This window comes from Maylandia zebra, linkage group LG7, assembly GCF_041146795.1.
Source record: "Maylandia zebra isolate NMK-2024a linkage group LG7, Mzebra_GT3a, whole genome shotgun sequence".
Classification (NCBI taxonomy): Eukaryota; Metazoa; Chordata; class Actinopteri; order Cichliformes; family Cichlidae; genus Maylandia; species Maylandia zebra.
In genome coordinates this window covers 19,762,873-19,782,345 of record NC_135173.1, presented here as the reverse complement: position 1 = coordinate 19,782,345, position 19,473 = coordinate 19,762,873, and the positions used below count along the sequence as shown (strand labels likewise).

General features: G+C 41.5%; 2 protein-coding genes across 9 annotated transcripts in view; one reads left to right on the top strand and one right to left on the bottom strand.

Moving 5' to 3' along the window:
* Window positions 1–421: 421 nt before the first annotated feature.
* adck2 (aarF domain containing kinase 2) lies at window positions 422–6,483 on the top strand. Of its 4 annotated transcripts, XM_076886022.1 has the most exons (9): window positions 422–614; window positions 1,150–1,720; window positions 1,871–2,017; window positions 2,157–2,285; window positions 2,366–2,461; window positions 2,568–2,846; window positions 3,144–3,275; window positions 5,094–5,147; window positions 5,251–6,483. In XM_076886022.1, the coding sequence occupies exons 2-9, from the start codon at window positions 1,229–1,231 to the stop codon at window positions 5,389–5,391; spliced, it is 1,470 nt and encodes a 489-aa protein (XP_076742137.1). In that variant the 5' UTR covers window positions 422–614; window positions 1,150–1,228; the 3' UTR covers window positions 5,392–6,483. The 4 variants fall into 4 exon arrangements, with proteins under 4 accessions (XP_076742137.1, XP_004563871.2, XP_004563872.2 ...); XM_004563814.3 differs by having other exon boundaries at window positions 422–1,720; XM_004563815.3 differs by lacking the exon at window positions 2,157–2,285 and having other exon boundaries at window positions 422–1,720.
* Window positions 6,484–6,604: 121 nt separating this feature from the next.
* The window catches only part of srpk2 (SRSF protein kinase 2), a 72,898-nt gene continuing 60,029 nt past the window's right edge, over window positions 6,605–19,473 (bottom strand). For 3 of the 5 annotated variants that reach the window (XM_076886018.1, XM_076886016.1, XM_076886019.1), the window contains 6 exons: window positions 18,272–19,198; window positions 15,771–15,871; window positions 14,834–14,941; window positions 14,663–14,732; window positions 12,867–12,959; window positions 6,605–9,093 (listed from right to left, as the gene is read on the bottom strand). In XM_076886018.1, coding sequence (XP_076742133.1) covers window positions 8,909–9,093; window positions 12,867–12,959; window positions 14,663–14,732; window positions 14,834–14,941; window positions 15,771–15,871; window positions 18,272–19,198 — 1,484 coding nt within the window. In that variant the 3' untranslated portion in view covers window positions 6,605–8,908. Of the gene's footprint in view, window positions 9,094–12,866; window positions 12,960–13,247; window positions 13,341–14,662; window positions 14,733–14,833; window positions 14,942–15,770; window positions 15,872–18,271; window positions 19,199–19,473 lie in introns of all 5 variants that reach the window. The other 2 variants (XM_076886017.1, XM_076886020.1) reach the window with 1 other exon arrangement.

Sequence of the window (19,473 nt, the reverse complement as noted above, 5' to 3'; positions counted from 1 at the left end):
AATACAACATTTCCAGCTCATTCAACATTTTTAACTTAACATTCAGCAGTTATTTCATTTTAGCTCAAAAACATTCAGCTATCAGCATTCACACTGCAGTTTCTTCAGAAAATTCATTTTCTAGTATTATTAATCGTGTGCTTTTGCAAATAATAATAGCAAGAAGCGCCTACAACAGACTGCGCACGCGCAATACGGAGGTTAATTTGAGCCATTGCTTCTGCAAGTTAAGTTGAGAAAAATTATAATTTCTTAAATACAGAAGCGTGACACGAGACAGACCCACAATGTGTGGGATAAGAAGTGTAGACACGAGAAACTAAACGTGTTTTAATTTTTGTTTTGAAACGCTGAAAGTTTTTTTCGTGATTGTCACTGCACCTTTAAGATAAAACCACGTGACCTTGTTGCTATAGCGTCATATCCGGACGTACTCTGTCAGTGCAATGTTTCCATAGATGTTGTGTTATCAATGGGAACGAGGAAATCCACATTTAATTAGCTGGCACAGCAACGCCAGCTGAAGCATTAAATGTCCGGTTTGTCCACATAAGTAAAAAGAGTCATCGAGTTTCTTCTCGTCTGTCAAGAAACTGCAGTAACTACCGAGTACCGTAAGTTCAAATATTGCTACCAAATTGTAGAAAAATAGCTAAGTATGCTTGTAGCCTATTGTAGCGCCAATCTAGTTTGCATCTTTACTTTAAAGTGTAATCCTCTGGGTAAAACCTGCAGTGTTTACCAAGAGAGCAAAGATTATATTTTACAGATGACTCCTAAAAGGTGTTTCGCAATACAAAACTAGCACATGTGGATCCGTTCAGCTGCTGGACTGAGCTAGCAGCTGTGTGACATTATGATCACGATAGCCCTTGGAGCAAGAGGAGCCCTCCTCAGCTTGAGGTGCACTTTGCAGAGAGCAGGCTCCTTTGCAAGACTTGGACTCATTCAGAACACCAGATCCGGTTTTGTTAGAAGGGGGCAGATTTTAACCCGCATACCCAAGATTACACTGCTATATTGGGGTGCAGTCAACGGTTCTTTAAGTGCAGTCAGATGCCAGGAAGTTCTTGTTCAACCCCAGGCTTCGGAAAAAAAGTCTTTGGCTAAAATCCAAGTGCACAGACTTATATTTTTTCTTCGCCTCAGCTTCCGGGCGTTGGTCCTGCTCTTCAAATTTGTCCCCCTTCTTCTCCTTTACCCCTTGGTTCTGGTGTTTACCCGCTGGATGCCTCATTGGCTCGATGCTTTGCTGTGGGTGACTGAGACCTCTGGTCCTACTTTCATCAAGCTGGGGCAGTGGGCTAGTACTAGACGAGACATCTTCTCTCAAGATTTCTGCAACCGTTTCTCCAGGCTCCACGTCAAGGTACGCCCTCACTCCTGGGCTCATACCAAGCAGTGCCTCCGGCGGGCTTTTGGGGAGGGCTGGAGAAGGGTTTTGGTGTTTCGGAGTAAAGAACCGGTGGGATCAGGATGCATTGCACAGGTATACCGAGGCTGGGCCAGGGTGGACCAAGTGGAGGACCCAGCTTTCCAATCAATAGTAGAGGAGATGGAAAAAGACGATTTGTTGGAAGCCTGGGAGATCCCTGGTTTAGGGGGCATGGCAAGATCTCTGAGGCAGCTCTGGAGGGGGAGTGGGGAGGAAGAGAGCAGTGAGGACAAAAGTCTTCTAGATGGTCAGCAGGAGGAGCGCCTGATACCTGTGGCAATCAAGGTCAGTCTTGCAAGATTGTTTCCTCTCCTACAGATTCACATCACAGTCATGGAGTGTAAATAAAGGAGAACATGCTGTATGATTTTTTTTTTCCTTCTTTTTCTTGCACGTTATGTTGGGTGTGTATAAATTGTATCCGATTCGTTGTAGGTGGTCCATCCAGGAGTGAGGAGACAAGTGGAGATAGACCTGTTGCTCATGAAAGCAGGTAGTTGGCTTCTGCACTGCCTGCCTGGACTCAAATGGCTCAGTATTTGTGAGATAGTGGAGGAGTTTGAGAAGCTCATGACCAAACAGGTGATGTAAAAATATTCAGACTCCTACATTTAACCTGGCACAAGCGTTTTTTTGACTTTGCACATGACTTTTAAATAGAGCTTTAGCATTCTGTGTACTAAGACAGGTCACAGTTAGGTGCGATTTCCATGCGTTTTAGATTGATCTCCGTTTTGAAGCCAGAAACATAGAGCGTTTCCAGACGAATTTCCGTGATTTTGATTATGTAAAGTTCCCTACTCCTTTGCGACCATTTGTCACCAGAAGCATCTTAGTGGAAACCTTTGAAGTGAGTATAATGATCTGCAAGTAATTGAGGTCATTAACTGATGACAGCATAGTTCAGTTAATATTCAGCCTCCTTTTCAGGAGAGTGAACCCATTTCAAACTACTTGAGCTCCGAGGTACCCAAGGAAGTGAAGCAGAGGATAGCCAAGATGGGAGTAGACACGCTGCTGAAAATGGTAAGATCCACAACCCAAGGCAATTGGTGTAAACGATAAATGTTTTATATACTTAAGGATGTGTGCAGAATGCTATCATGTGACAATGTAAACTTCTTTATTCCAGGTTTTTTTGGATAACTTCGTCCATGGGGATCTTCATCCAGGCAACATACTTGTCCAGTGTCAGGGTCCTCTCGCTGGCTCGGGAGACGGTACTGGTATTTCAGGGGAGCACCATGGGAAAACCACGCTCACTGATTTGTTGGACACGGTGGTGGTCAGTGTCAGGCCACCGCCGTGTCCTATCCAGCTGGTCTTGTTGGATGCTGGCATTGTAGCCCAGCTCAGTGACCGTGACCTTGCCAACTTTAAGGCTGTCTTCACAGCTGTGGTGCTGCGTCAGGTAGGAACCGATGCAGGAAAATTTTATAGCTTCTTTAAGATGTACTTTGTGCCATTTTATGTAAAGTGCCTACAGCACTTAAGACTAAGTGTTGTGGGGGTGTCTGAATGAAACTGTGAAGAACATCAATGTATAAGCTGCCTAAATGTGAATGAGAACAGTCTTTAACTAATCTGCAATGACGATAAGTGTTTGAACAGTGACACAGCTTTGGTCATTTGTACACCACCACCCATGAAACAGTCACAGAATTTCTTGTGTGGCTTTTTTTTTTTTTTTTTTTTTTTTTTGTCCCAGGGTGAGCGTGTGGCAGAGTTGATTCTGAATCATGCCCGAGCTAATGAGTGCAAGGATGCCGCGCTGTTTAAAAAGGAGATGGCTGAGCTGGTGGATCATGCCCTCAGCAGCAACACCCTCTCACTGGGAAAGGTATGAACCAACATTTGCATTGTGTGTGTTATGACCAGGATGATGATGGTGGTTAATGTAATACAGTAGAAGACATTATAATATTATAGAATACTTTTATTTTTAAATTTAGCACTCCTTTTGTGATTCCAGCAACTTGATACATGTCTATTTTGTATCTGTATTGTTTGCTTTTAGAATTTTTAATCGTTTTCCTCTTCACTACAGCTTTCTGAAAAATGAAAATGTGTAGATAAAATAAATTGGCCTCAACATAAATTCATGCAAAACTATTCTTATCTAAAAACCTTCTAGTGAAGCAATAAACTGTACGAGAGGCCTGATCATAAAAATCCAAAACCAAAGCTGTTGTGAATTTGGCCAATCCAAACTCAAATCAGTTATTGGTTTTCATTTTTGTGTGTGGAGTCAATGTCTTTGTCGTATTTGTATGTGGAAGTTACGTAAACTATGAGGAAAGTTTCTTGATGCATTCTCAATCATCCAGGAAAGTAAATCTCCAAAAGTTGATTCTGTTCATCTGGACGTAGCGTTTTGTGGGAGAAACGTTTCGTCACTCATCCAAGTGACTTCTTCAGTCTCAGCTGACTGCAGGTTTCCCCAATCTTATAAACAGTACATTTGCATAATGACTGAAACCAGCCCACTGAAGGAACAATGGGCTGGGAGGTCAGTTCCTTAATCCTCGTTGGGATCCTAATTCCTGTGGCAGGTTAGCCTTCTTAGACTGTGAGGTTTCCGTCAGTAATGGGGGACATCTAAAAGCTGACGTGTACCGTAAACCTACACATACGGATCAGTATTTAAGGTTTGACTCTCATCATCCACTGGAGCACAAACTGGGTGTCATTAGGACGCTACAACACAGAGCGAACACCATCCCCACTGACACAGCGGCCAGGGAAGCAGAAGAACAGCACATCAAGAAGGCCCTGAGTAAATGTGGTTATCCCAGCTGGACTTTTGTCAAAGCTGGAAAGGCAACTAAAGAAAGCTCCAGTCGATCCAGGAGAGAAGGAAAACCGCTGCCCAAGCGAAAACCTTTTAAACCCCAAAACACGCTGCGCCAAAACTTGGTCTACCCCGAGGATCGGGTCCCCTGACACAGAGTAACATAGTGTACGCTGTTAAGTGCCAGGAGGATTGCCAGGATTTATACATCGGGGAAACCAAACAACCTCTGGCGAAGCGGATGGCACAACACAGAAGAGCTACCTCGTCAGGCCAGGGCTATGCAGTCTATTTACACCTACAGGCCAGTGGACACTCTTTCAAGGATGAGGATGTACAGGACAGGGAGGAACACTGGTTTGAGCGCGGAGTCAAGGAGGCCATTTACATGAAAAGGGAAAGACCATCTCTGAATCGAGGAGGGGGCCTAAGGGTACATCTTTCGCCATCTTACAATGCTGTGATTGCAGCCATTCCCCAACTCTGTGACTGGTACTCATGACCATTGATCAGTGGGTTTTGGTCAGTGGTTGTTGATCAATGGTCATGAGAATTTGCATAATTAAGATTAAGGAACTGACCTCCCAGCCCATTGTTCCTTCAGTGAGCTGGTTTCAGTCATTATGCAAATGTACTGTTTATAAGATTGGGGAAACCTGCAGTCAGCTGAGACTGAAGAAGTCACTTGGATGATGACGAAACGTTTCTCCCACAAAACGCTACGTCCAGATGAACAGAATCAACTTTTGGAGATATGAGGAAAGTTAACACAAATGTTAACACTATGGACAGGCTTCACTACATAATCAGTGATTTTTAATAGTGGTTACATAGTTCTTTGCTGGGGTTTGTTTTCTTTGCTTGCAGGTCCAGGTAGCCGACTTACTTTCCAGAGTCTTTGGCCTACTCATCAAACACAAGGTATAACATCACCAGGTTTTTATACTTTAAAAAAAAAAAATTGATCTTAACAGAATCTTATTTATCTGTCAAATATGTATTTCGCTTGTCACCGTGTTTCCAGGTCAAGCTGGAGAGCAACTTTTCCTCAATAATTTTCGCTATCATGGTGCTGGAAGGCCTGGGAAGGTCTCTCGATCCCAACTTGGACATTCTGGATTTAGCCAAACCCCTGCTGTTGAAGAACTGTGCCTCGCTGCTGTGATGCACACACAAAGGAAGCAGCTGTATAATAAATGTACACACAAGCGTAGTATGCCTTTAGTGGATCTACAGTTCATGTGTACATCCTAATAATACCATGACGTTTGTCTTTAGGCTTACAATGCAAGATATTCCTGTGTGGCATACACGTCTCCTCCACATTTCCATAGTGGTGATACCAAAATATACCTCATTATATGGTCAAATTTGTGGGTATTCCCACTTTTATCACTCCTATTAGGAAATGTGTTATCTGTTTGACTAAAATATCCACTACACCCCTTGAAGTTTATTGCAGGCTGTTGGCTGAGTCGGAGGGGGGAAGTGGCACCAGAGGGCATTTGTTGGGATTTACGATCTAAAACAAAATACTGCTAAAATCACATGTTGATATTTTAAAGCACATTTTAATGTTTAATGACTAATATTGATCTCAGGACATCTATTATCACTCCATCCTTTATTGAATCCTAAAAATGTAATTGAGTGGACCATGTTTGCTTCAGTGTGAATCACAATGTACTGTATCACATTCTTATACACTAGGTTGACAATGTGTTGACTAATTGTAACACACAAAACTGACCTGGGTATTGTAGCATACACTATATTGCAGAAAGTTTTGACTCATCTGCCTTCACGTGCATATTGAACTTTCATATTGTTTAATATGTGGGCTCACCCTTTGTCGCTATAACAGCTTAAAGTCTTCTTGGAAGGCTTTCCATAAGGTTTAGAAGTGTGTTTGTGGGAATTTTTGACCATTTCCAGAAGCACATTTGTGCAAGAAGCTCTCTATGCACTGTTCTTGAGCTAATTTCTGTAGCGACTGACTGTGCAGCAAGTTGGTGACCTCTGCACACTATGTACCTCAGCATCCCATGATCTTATTACACAATATAATACCACTAACAGCTTGCTGTGAAATACTTAGGAGTGGGGAAATTACTTTATAGACCTGTGACAGTGGAAGTGCTTGGAACACCTAATGATTTGGATGGGTGAGTGAATCCTTTTGGCAATATAGTGTATTTTTGAAATTATTAGATTGAATGTGAGTTATTCATGTCAATAAAAAGAGAACCTGTAGTGACTTTGTTTTCTATTCATTCGATGCCTTTAGTTTGCGATCATAAGTTCACCGGACATGTTTAGGTCGACTGCTGCCAAGTGCAACTTCAAAGCAGAAAATTCACTGCATCAAGGGCACAGGATCCATTAATTTACAATTTTATTAAATCTGTCAATGAAAAACAGACAAGACGCGATTCTGTCAATATCATCAGGAAGAACAGTCAGCATGGCTGAGAGTGAGTTCAGGAGGTTTTGGTGAAAAAGAAACCAAATAAAATAATAAAAAGAACCTCATCACAAAATCCTTTATTGCAAAACTGTTGAATTTTTTTCCCCATCACGGGCCTGGACAAAGCAGCACTATTCAAGTAGGGAGGGAGGGGAGAGGTGCAAAGTGTAAAAAAACAAAACAAAACCTCTTAATAATAATCATCATCATCATTAATAATTGCAATGAAAGAAGAAATAAAAACATCTCTAACAGACAAACACAATCACCTCAGTATAAGACGAGATTCTGTTCACGGTCACGACAACCAGAGAAAAGTTTTATTTTTTTCCATTTTTTTAAATGAATTAAATAGTTTTTAAAAATATCTCACCATTTACTTATACTCATCTTTTGTTTTCATTTATTGCGAAAAAATAGGCAACTGGACTAATTGTGATGATGCGAGTTTGTGGTTGTCTGTGTGTTTGACAGAGCATTACGGATTAAGTAGAGAGATACAGTGGAACGTCTTGGAGTGTTGGCACTGAGAGCAGCAGCAGTGTGGCAATGCAGTACTCTCGTCCAGCCACCAGGTGGCGCAGTTCAGTCTGAACATTCCTGCAGGGTTGAGCTGTGGCAGCCCACCCAAAAACAAACAAAAACAAAAAAACACTATATCAGAGGAAGTCAAGTTCTGCCAACAACCACCTCTGTATTTTCTTTCTTCTTCTGTTTTTTTGGAATGATGCTTGCGTGTTGAAATGTTGTCCACGGTCGCTTATCTGTGTTGCCAAATCTCAGTTCTATATACAAAGGTTTCAAATCCCTGAAGGACATCTACAAAGACAAGTGCAACCTCCGTGTGACCATCCCATTTCTGGAGAAGCTCAGGGAAGAAAGGGTTTCTTTATAAGGGCAAAAAAGGGGAGAATAGTACCAATAAGTTCTGGTAAACGTGCCACAGTAGGAATTAACAGAAGTGTTCTCGGGAATAAAAGTCAAGGAATGATGGATCAAGATTTAGGAATGTCAAAAGCTGGTGGAGAAGGGGACTGTAAAGTAGCCACCTTCATTTTGGGGGCGGAGGGATGGGGGCACCAAATATCCTAACCTAATGTAAATCTTTCTAACAGAATGTCCAAGAGGTGTGATGAAACAGGAAACAAAGCATCCATCATTTGTTTCTCATAATCCTTCATGCTGCTCCTTCAGTCTTCTCCATGCATTGTTAAAAAGAGTCTCTAAAGACCAAGCAGTTCTCCTCTTTGTTGAACTGATTGTATTTTTGCACAGCCCACACTGTTTCTGTCCTCCTTTTCAGTGTGCTGCCCCCTGGAGGACTGGCTGCCCTCCAGCTTTCTGCAGCAGTCCCCGGGCAGGATCATGACGCTCATTTAGGAAGGGGAGAGAGGCAATGTGGGGAAACAAACAGGTCACATGGGTGTTTTGGGATTCCTGGAAGAAATTAGGGTGTAAACTCGGAGTTTGATATGGGAACTTCTTCCATGGTTAGGAAAGGAAGTTAGATTGGGGAAAAAAGACGAGGGTCTGTGTAGGCAGATCTTAAGCGCAGGCACGTACGCTCATTTTCACACATGCTCAATAAGATGCGCACACACACACACACACACACACACACACACACACACACACACACACACACACACACACACACACACTCACACTCATCTGAGTTTGAGGCCCTGGCTGTGTAAAGGTCATGGCAGATGGAGCTGTGGGCCATCAGCAATACATCAAGGCTACTTGTTGACTTTTCTTTCAAAATACTGAGAAGATCAGCAGCTGTCCATCGCCCGAGACAGATTTTTAAAAAAATTATAATTAGGAAGAGACAGACAGATGTAAGAGACTGACCGGCATCCTGACGGCAGAAAAAGAGAAGAAAGCACATTTCTTTCAGGCAGAGCCCAACTTCTCCCTTTTCCAAAGTGGGCAGCATTCATCCTCCAACAGTCTGATTGTTTTTGTCATTTTATCTCCACAAGTTCGTCTTTACATTCCTTTTGGGAAAAGAAATGTGGGAGGTTAAGCATTTTCAGGTAAGCATGAAATGGATATGTGAGATAATGCATTAAGGAGGTCCTTCTCATCTGTTGCCAGCTTCTTTCCACATCGGGGTTCCAAAGGCTGCCACCAGGGTGGGGGTGGTGTTTGGGCTAACTGTTGGGTGGGCAGCGGGGAAGAGGAGGAGGGCGTTGCTCAGTGTTTGTGGCTAGGAGTTGAGCCACGGGTGATTGAGGCATTCGCCGGCCGAGGCCCTCTTCTCAGGCACCATCTCCAGCATGGGCAGAAGGAAGTGAGTGAACTGACCGGCGTCTTCGTGCGACCAGCCGTACTTCTCCACCAGCACGTCAAACAGGGACCACGGCTTCAGCTTGGTGATGTGCCGCAGTTCACCTGCAGAAGGCCACACACAGCAGAGTCACTGGCATGGTAGGATGAACTGGAACGTTTGAAAAATGTTGGTCCCAACAAATTTAAAAAAAGGATTTCTTGAGTAAAGGAAAAAGACTGGTGGTATATAATGTTGACTTGCTTTCCACAAATACCAGAAAAAACATGAAAATAAGCAAGATCTGGAATCTGTAGCCAAATCCTGCTTATTTTCACCATCGTTTTGTTTCGGTACTTGGCAGAGCACAAACTGTGTGTTAATCTGCTAAAACTAAGAGATGTGACTGCGGCATAGTTGTTTTTGGCTTTTTTCTGGGATTTGCTGATCACGAGGAAAAATACAAAGCACCACCAGCCGTATCCTTTAACTCTAGAAGCACCCAGACATGCAGATAGTACAGCTTTAGCTTTGGCCTCTGAGATTTCTGCCTTTTCTCCAGAACAGTGGAGTTAGAAAAAAAACAATGGTGCCCACATCAGTGAAATCCTGATAATTCAGCAGCAACATCTCGTTACAAAAACAGTTTAATTTCTGTTCAGAATTATTTAAAGAAAATGCAGCAGAAAAAGTCGACAGCATTCCAAAGTCTTGCTCATAAGGAATAATCAGAGATTACTGTTGTTGTGAAATTGCTTTAAACAAATAAAACTGTTATACACCATGTGTGATTAAACTTGACACATTGGTAGGAAACATGGCAGTCGGAAATAACTTTATTAAGTTAAAGTGAAAAGCATGCTTTGTGGTTTTTATTTTAAACCTAACGCTATCTGTGTAGTTATTTGTGAGTGCTCACTAAGAAACTATTGCAATGCAATTTAAAAATAACATTTTTTGTGGATTACTTGTTTACACTCTACCTCTGCTCCAATCAGCTGGTTGTTTATGTGTAAGGCTAACAGGGAAGTTCCAGGAGTGGCCTCTTATGGACAAATTATGCAATATTAGCACTCATAACATGTCTGAAGGGTGTTTCTTTCATCTCTTCTCTACTTTTTAAATATTCATGGATTGAACATTATAAATGTTACCAAGATATGATCAAATAGCCAGTATTAGCCAATATATTGGTCCCTGTCGATATATTGTGATCTCCAAATATCCACTTGCTGTAGGGATTACTGAATAGCTGTGAACACAACTAGAAGTGACTAGTTATACATAATTTTCTTTATGCCTTGAAAAGCATTCAATTTGATATTTAAAATGGTGCAGGAACCTGCTCACCATTTTTTCAATTACTAAAAAGAAGCTTCTCGTGCATTGTCATGATTCAAGCATCATTAACAGGAAACTGACAACACTTTAATCACTGCCATGTCATTACACAACCAGTCCTTATTTAGTGTTAGTGTTATTGTAAAAACAGGCTTATCACCTCAGAACAAGACTTGATCAGTTTTCGGACTTTTACCAGAGCCCTGAACTTTTCCATACATCACCCAGCGGCTGATGCTGTCAAATCAGACATTGCATGGTCTTTAACCTGAGAGCTCCCTAGTACAAAGAGTGTGTGTGCAGTCTGATTGAAGCCATATGAGAAAAACGCGGGTAAATGTATGGTGCAATCATAGTGAGCGAGAAGGTGTCGCGGTGAAGTGACTACAGTCAAGCCAAATTTCTCCTGCTACATGTGAGAAAAGCAGCTGTGAACAATGTTCCCACCAACATTATTAAGAGTTCATGTGTAAAAAGGCTTTAACATCATTAACGTGCATGCTGCAGGTATCAATACAGCAAACGTTAATCTAACAGTTGAAGAGGTTGCTGCTGAATCTTTTTTAAAATGTAAAAATACTACTGGAGGCAAATCTATATTTTTTTCTTTTCTGGGTATTTTGGTGTACCGGTCATATAATCAGATGCCACATTAGGCTGTGATTATGCAGGCTTCAGCCAAACAGTAGCTGATTTCACTAATTACTTTGCCTCTCTGTGTGTTTGAAGGTTTGCTAATCAGTGAGGTGCTGTACCAATGGAGTGAAAACCTGCAGAGTCTTGGCAGAAAAATACACAATAACAGAGGGTACAAGAGGGACAGAAATAGCTAAAGACCTGGTGAGGTAACAGAAACAGAAGAGAAAAGAAAAGGATGGTGTCTATTATTCAGGAGAGGAGGAAAACACAAGTCTGACAGGGAAGCAAGCAAGTGTGAGCGAATGATTAATGATCGGAGCGATCGAGACCGAAGGTCCGGTTCAAACCACGGCTGCCATGGTAACCTCTTTTTCCTCTGCAAGATGGGAGAATGGAAACTGTTAAGAATTCTCCAGCTTTGTGCAAACATTCATTAGGAAATGTGGTTTTTGTTAGCAGGATAAACCCTTACAGCTGTTATTCTTTCCTATGCAGAGTATAGTTTTTCCAGGTGTTTTTGCCTCCAATCAATATATCAGTGCACATGAAGTAAACAAGCTGCCAAGGCCGTCTGACTGCAACATGCAGTTGAAAGCGTCTCGGCAGACGCGAGAGAGTCGGTGCGAGGAAGTCAGACCCGATTAACAGAGCACCCGGAGATAAAAGAGAGAACACTGAGACATCAAGTGCAGGCTCAGACCTCAGATAGAGACAGGATCAAAGGAGAAATATTCAGGTCTCATGACACATTAAGAAGAATATATGAGCAGAAAGGAAAACGAGAGTGAGTGAGAGATTGCAAGGGTTATCAGCTGTATCAATCACAGGTCCATGAACTTACCATGCTCACAGGTGAGTAGGGTCAGAGAGGTGCATGACATACTAGAGAGAAGCCTTATACACTGTCATTGCTACTAGTTTAACTGGCTTTACCTGGTCATAAACCTGTAAACTATTAATCCTAACTTTGATATATAGGAGGCACTGATTAAACACATTTAACTGTTTCTTTTGGAATTTACAAAGGATATAAAACTTATTTGTTGGTCGGGATATATAATAAAAATATGTCACTGTGTTGTCTGTGCCATGGGGAAAAAAACTGAATGAAAGGCAGATGTGAAATATCAAAGTGTGACATAGATTTTAAATCAGAGGTAATTATAGCAAGCTTACATTTATCAGTCTGGTTAATAATAACTTATAATTTACAGATATTTAGTTAATGTAAATATTCAACACCCGATCTCCTTGACAGTGATCACCTTCTGTATGAATTTTACTGACTAGCAGAGATCAGAAGTGATTCTTAACAGATATTTTTCCTATTAAATGCACATGTGGAGTTTTCTAGAAGTGCTTTTAAAATCCTTTTTATTTTGTTATTAAGTTATGGAAACTTAATAGAATCCGGCAGTGTTTAAAATAGATTTATTGCACACATTTGTTTATTTTATCTGCTTTGAAAATCACTTCATTTTGATGTTTTATTGTCAATTCATTTTACTTTTGCTTGTTTCGAGGGTTCGGGTTTGCTCATTTCAGTTTTAAATGAATAGTTTTATTTATTTGGAGTATTTGCTGAGTCGGCATTTATGAAGTTCAGAACAGGCAGCACAACATTTAATGCCATACAGATGTGTCAGTCTTAATAAACAGACAAATCAATGCCTCCTGATGTTTGCTGGGTTGACAAATTTGACCACACTGACAGAGACTAAAGGTAAGGTCATTTCCTGTTTAACTCTGTTTTAGTTTAGTTATTTAAAAAAAAGATAATCATTTTAGTTTTCTTTTAGTTGTTACTTTTTCACATCTATTGGTTTAGCTAACTATAACAGCCCAGCTCCTGACACACTACCGCTGTCCCTTTGGCTCACACTACCCTTAACCAGTCATCAACCACGGAGTCGTTTACCTTTCTTGGTGAAAAACTCTCGGCTGTACTTCCCAGCAGCGACCACTTTGCGTGGGACCTTCCCAAGGAGCTCCATGATCAGAGCGATGTGGTCTGCCCACCACCACATACGTCACAGAGGGAACAAGCACGGTTCAGCATTACGGCATGCACACACATCAACACGCACATACACTGGCTGAATGGTACCGACACACACTGATGCCTTGGGGTACACCGCAGACGCGCTTAGAGACCGATTGGTAATGCAGTGAGAAGCTTGTTCTCGATGTTTTAATCATACTTTCAAATCTGATTTTACAATGGTCTGCCAGTGCATAATTTCTGTCCCTCTCAGACATCCGTGTGTCCCAGTCCCACCAGCTCTCTGGCCAGCGCTACCTCTTCTGTTGAAGAACTCCCGGGAATATTTTCCGGAGAGCGCAAAGTGCCTCGGAATACAGCCCAGCAGCTCTATGATGTGGGCTATGTGGTCTATGGAGGAGAGAGGCAGGTCGGAGGAGGGAGAAGAGAGAGAGAAAAAGAAAAAGAAGAGGAAGGGGGCAGGAAATGTTGACAAAGAAATAGAAATATAAAAAGAGTAAAGCCAAAGACGGTAGAATTAATCGAAAGAAGGATGAAACACAGTGTAAGAACATTGTAAATACAAAAAAGGGACAATTACAGGTACAAAACATTGAAAAAAAAAGGAAGTGTGAGGTATAAAAAGATGGGGGGGGGGGGGGGGGGGGCATAAGGAAGGGATAAAGAGAGGGAGGAAAAAAAAAGAGTCAGACAGTAAAGGAAACAGCGTGTGTTAGTGAGCTGTGCCTCCACAGGTGAGGAAATGAAATGAATAAAGTGACATGTATTTAGATTCAGATCTGAACGAACTGGATTTTCAATCTGGCCTCAGTAGCGGGAGATCAAAGGTGACCCTCTGTAAATAAGCATGCCAGAATAAAACTGACACTGGCTTATTGCCTGTGCAGAACAGGAAGCAGGGAGCCAACTGTGTGTCACATGCTCTGAGGGGAAAAAGACCCCCCCCCCCTGAAAACACAGCACAATGAGCTGAGACAGATCAAAGACCAGATGAGGGGAAGTGATAAAGAGAAATGTGGGGGTGAAGCTGCACAGTTTGGTAATGTGACATGTTTTCGCGAGACATAACATTTAGAAGAATTAGTATGATTAATGACTGGAGTCCACATGCAAAGGATGGAGAAAGACCAGAAAACAGATACACGTAATCTCACAGGACACTTGGCTAATGTTGAGCTAAGGTTTGAAGTGTGGGCTTGGTGTGGATGTGTGGAGGCACAGCAGCAGATTCAAGGGACAGAATTTAAAGTGGATAGAAGGATGTGGGGAGAGGGGTTGACTAAACTTTAAACTAAACTGATTTTGGCTATTTTTTTAAGCGCTAACAATACAAACTACCTTTTTAAAATTACAGCTTTTCTCCATTATCCGATAAGACACAAAAGCCCCAACATTATTGCATAGGGATAAACAAAAGTATATTTTTCAAGTCTTTTTCAATTATTTATTCTATTCGTCCTTTTATGATTTCAGTTCTATTTTAAAATCTGTTTTACATTTCTATATAAAGTTGATCAAATAGTGGAGAAAAACTGTGAAGCTAATTATTTACGCAGTAATATCAAACAGTTTAAACACTTTGCACCAAACATCTCCAACATTCAGTTTAAAGTTTTAAGATTAAAAATATTCAGCATTAATTCTCCAGTGGAAGCTGCAGCTCCTATATTTGGAAATAAAACAGTTTGTGCCATAAAGATTTAAATACTCACCCTCATCGCGGGAGTAGTCTTCTCCAGAGTGAGGCTCAAACAGGTAATCTCCAGTGGCCAGCTCAAATGCCTACAGGAGGACATACTGAGTACGCCTCTCAACGAATGATTGCAAACTAGTACAGCTGCATATATGTATGTAATAATGTTATTCATGTGTGTTCTCCTCACCATGCAGGCGGTGCTCCAGATGTCAGCAGGAGTGCTGTAACCCGCTCCTATTAGGACTTCGATGGAGCGGTACTGCCTTGTCTGAATGTCCTCTGTAAAGTGCTTATGCTGTCCGCGAAATAAGAGGAGAGGAAGGATATTTGTTACTAAAATTTTTTATTAGGATCTATCAATAAAACATAGTCCCCGTCTTACATCTTGATATGTTTTCGTCTGATCAGGGTCCACTTGTCTTTCATCTTTGGAAACCAAACCCTGTTAAATTCTCCGTGCAGTCCTGCCTTGCCGAGTGCAGCTGGCTCAGTGTGTGTTACAGTCTCGATCTAGACATGTGTGGGATGCTTTTATTTACACTTTCATCTGTTGTTTTGTGAGACTGTGTGTAATTGTTGTGCGCAGGATTTGGGATCAGATTAGCGCATCTGAACGATGGGTTCTAGCGGCGTTAGCTGCTGGAACGCGCCTCCTGCCAGTACATTCGTTTCAACAGCCGGTCTCTAATAATGGCTGCTGCACACAAAAAAAAAAAGCCTGCTGAAAGCAGAGCTGTAATTGGACCGCTGAAGGAAACTCGGAGTTTGATGTTATGCTGCTTCTTGTTTTCCTCTCTAAACCTCATTAAAATATCTGGACCTGTGCAACCTGTGGCGACTTGCCCGCCTACACAGGTTTCAAATATGAATTCTTACAGTGAATAACAATCATTTATACAGGGTACACAGAACACACCTCCAGAAACTCTCAGGCCTCTCTGAGTATGAAAGTGAGCTATTATGTCTTTAAAAACTACAGCATAATGCACCTGTGGTCACCTCTGGTTACAGCCTCTGTACAACTCATTATTCTGTTTGTCTTCAACAGAACATAAAAGGCTTCACCTTTCACTATTTAAAAATAGTCAAAATGAAATAATATCAAACTCCAGCTGCTTTCTTACCACCCAGCATGCATTTCCAAGATCAGCAATTTTGACTCGAATAGAGTCTGCGTTGCGCGGATCTAGAGGGTTGATCAGAAGATCTGCAGCTCTGGCTCTGACTGTCAGGGGACATAACGGGACAGCGCAGGATTAAACATACAGTAAGAGACAGCGTTTATACATGGTAATGTTCGAATAGGTGTGCATTTAAAACAAGGATCATTTCAGGTTTTTCTCTGGAAATCACGCCAGTCATCAAGTTACATGAGCATCCACTGACAGTATCACAAAGCCATGTAAAGAAGTAATGTGATGAGAAATTTGGCACCTTAATTCATTTACTGATACTAAAAAGAAGGCTGTAGATGGATGTTAGGTCAAAAAATAAAACCCTAAATGTATTTGGACACTAAAATGTAATAATGAGAAACGATATTATACTACATAGTAATAACATAATAGAAGTTAAACTCGAAACACAGCAGTGGTTATTCATGTTAGGGCGATCTATAAAAGTACATAAGATGCCGGTCTCAATTTTTAATTAAAATTTATAATTAATGTTGAGAGGAAGTCCAGCAAAACAAAATCGTGTCAATACTATATGAAGGCAATCAGATTAATGCAGATGAAAATAACTGACACGTAGTATTGGCTCAGTTTATTTTTTTTATATTTCAGGATATTATTTTTACACACTGCTAGGCTTCAAAGTTAAATATTAAAATATACTTTTAGAAGGAATATTTTTAATGGATCAATAAATGATTGAAATTCCACTTTTTATTATTAATAATATTTTTAGTTTGAATGTTATATTATGTTTATTTTACATATAAAAATCATGCTGTGATATTTCAAATATGCTAAGATAAAATAAAAAGTTTATGAAAAAACAAGATGGGACAACAGTAACACTTCAAAAGCAACTACAATAAGAGCTTATGATAACGGTTCATAATAATGAGTTTAAATTTGTTGTGTAGTTAGAACCACTGCACTGCACAAAGTTTACTCAGACTTGGACTTGTTTGAAGTTGGAGATAAATCCTGTAATTAAAGTAAAAGTTTAGAGCCAACTGGTGATACTGAATCACAACAAGGACTTCAGACAATCACTTCAGTGAGATCTTGAATAATGTTTGAGTGTTTCTGGGGGCCTTTTGAGCTTTTATTGTGATGGGACAGTTGAGGGTAGACAGGAAAGCTGGAGGAGAGAGCTGTAGGAAATGCCCAGAGCATAGCTGAACCCAGGCCTCTGCAATAGCAGAGGGATATAGGTTCCTTTCTTCAACTCTATGAACTATACTACCTGTTGTATGTTCCCTAACAATAAATAATGGTAGAAACTCTGAGGCACAAGAACTAAAACATATGTATTGATGGCTTGAAATGTTTTAACCACTGTTGAGGTGAATAACAAGACTGTATAACAAGAAAAATGGTGGTAGCAGGAGAAATTGTAAATGGTATATTGTATTAAAAAAGAAATAAAAATGTATTCTTTCAGCTCAGACAAACAATGTTATTTTACCAGTCAGGACTTTTTTATTACCCAAAGCAAGAACACTAACTCAAATAAACAGTTTTGCACCAGGCTATGGGGGAAATGAATTTACTGCTAAAGCAAATAGCATGAATAACCAGTAAAATCAGATTAAAAAAAAACATTAAAAGGCTTTTTTATGGGTTTCAAACTGAGGCAGAAATGAATAAAATGAATTAGTGCTACTGTCGATGTGCTTTAGTAATTGTCTCATGTTGAAGTGCTGTGTTAATACGTACACCGATGTGGTGAATTGTCACAGTGCTTACACAACAACGGCTAAAACTTTAAAATTAACTCTTAGGCAGTTGTTTGATATGATGGTTGTGTTGTAAGGAGATTGCTTGGCTGGTGTCTCTCTGTGCTGGAGCTATTGGGGAGTCTGATGAACTAAACCAATCCAGCTTAGTTGAGAGCAACTTTGTTGTTGTTCCCAGATGTTGACTCCAGTTCTTGTGGAGTACCCCTGACCATCAGTGGTTTAAATAGAGATAAACCATTAATCAGCAACAAAGTCCAACTCATCTGGTCATAATTATCTCAAGAGCCACTTTAATAATGTTTAGTGAGTGTCTTTGTCAGGTCGCACACCTATCGAAGCATTTGGAGCAGTCTAAGAGTAAAGCTTTGTGGCAATTTCCAAGCGTCATTGGTCTCTTTTTTGCGGGTGATGCGAGCTAATGTCTCAGTGCTTCACATGACAGAGGTGTGCATGAGTCAATGGGTGAGAGAGATTGGAGTGGACAGTGCATTAGTGGGCGGTGGTCACAGTGCTTTAGCCCATCACTCCATCACAAAACAGTTACTGACATTTTTAATTTGATCACATCTGGCATATTAATTTTCATGTTATACCTGCACCGGATGGTTGCTACACCCACTATCATTAAAATCAGTACTATTTTTCAGCCATCGTCGTTTACATGCTCAGTATTAAAGTCTGAGTTTTGAAATTGCTATAATCCTATCTTACCTTTCGGTGTGTCTCCAGTGCTCGAGGAGGACACGGTGCGACTGCGGTCTGCAGTGGGGCTGTTGGGTGAAGGTCCTGCTTCAATGTCTGCCGTACCAACACAAATGGTGTTTCCTGGCTCGGGATCCAGAGGCAAGTCGGGAAAAATGGGAATTGTACCTAGATGCCGCTCACTGGAGCCATTGGTGAGTCCTGGCTCTCCAAGCTCGCCGTTATACATCTCATAACCAGAGCTCAGAGAGTTGTCCCTGTCTGTGTAGCTGAGCTCAGACTCCACCAGGGGGCAGAGAAGAGGCTCTGGGGTGGGGGAAGGAGGCGGAGGCGTGCCTGGGTTTGGTTTCAGTCCATCAGAGCCTAACAAAACATGGCCGTTGGTTTTGACCGAATTGGTTTTATTGATGTGGGGTTTGATGGGGGAGGTGTTATCTGTGAGGAGGTCAGTAGTCGTGTCATCATCCTCATCTTCCTCCTCCTCTTCCTCCTCTTCTTCTTCTTCGTCCTCCTCCTCCCCCTCTTGCTTCTTTGAAACCTCTTCTTCCACCACCACCACCACCTCCTGCTCTGTTTTGCTCTCACTCTTTGGCTCCTCTGTCTCTTTATCCTCCTCCTCCTCTTCTTCTTCTTCGTCTTCTTCTTCTTCTTCTTCCTCCTCTTCCTCCTCCTCTTCTTCTTCTTCTGCTACCTTCTCTTCTGTTTCCTCCTCCTCATTCTCATTCTCTCTCCCTTTTAATCCCTCTTCCTCCTCTGCCTCTTCTGGCTCAACCTCTGCTTGTGTTGGATCTCCGCTGCCTTCCTCTGAGGCGGGGGGAATAGGGGCATCTTTTTCAGCGACAGGCGTAAGCTCCTCTTCTTCTTCCTCCGCCTCCTCATCAGGGTCATCATCTGTGATGTGGGTTGCCTCGCTCTGCTCCTGGGGAGGTGCTGCACCTAACATGGAGAAAAAAGGAAAACATTATAGACAGTTGGTGGGCGGGAGGAAGATGTACAGTAAGTGGAATCAGACAAGATGTAGGCAGAGAGAAAAGGAGCATGAAAAGAGAAGAAAGATCGGAGTGAAGGAAGCAAAGCGAGAATACAAGAATGAAAGAGGCAGAAGGTGCAGAGACAGAGGGTGGAGGAGGGAGACGGAGAAAGACGTTTTTCTTTCTTTCTTTTTTTTTCCCTCTCGTGAATCAGCCGAGGCTTCCATACACAGCAGGACT

What these genes read in the sequence shown, in the direction of transcription:
- adck2 (XM_004563814.3), top strand. Translation starts at nt 857, where the DNA reads ATGATCACGATAGCCCTTGGAGCAAGAGGAGCCCTCCTCAGCTTGAGG. An exon ending in CAGCTGTGGTGCTGCGTCAG is followed by an intron (nt 2,847 to 3,143) that starts GTAGGAACCGAT and finishes TTTTTGTCCCAG; the next exon opens with GGTGAGCGTGTGGCAGAGTT. An exon ending in ACACCCTCTCACTGGGAAAG is followed by an intron (nt 3,276 to 5,093) that starts GTATGAACCAAC and finishes CTTTGCTTGCAG; the next exon opens with GTCCAGGTAGCCGACTTACT.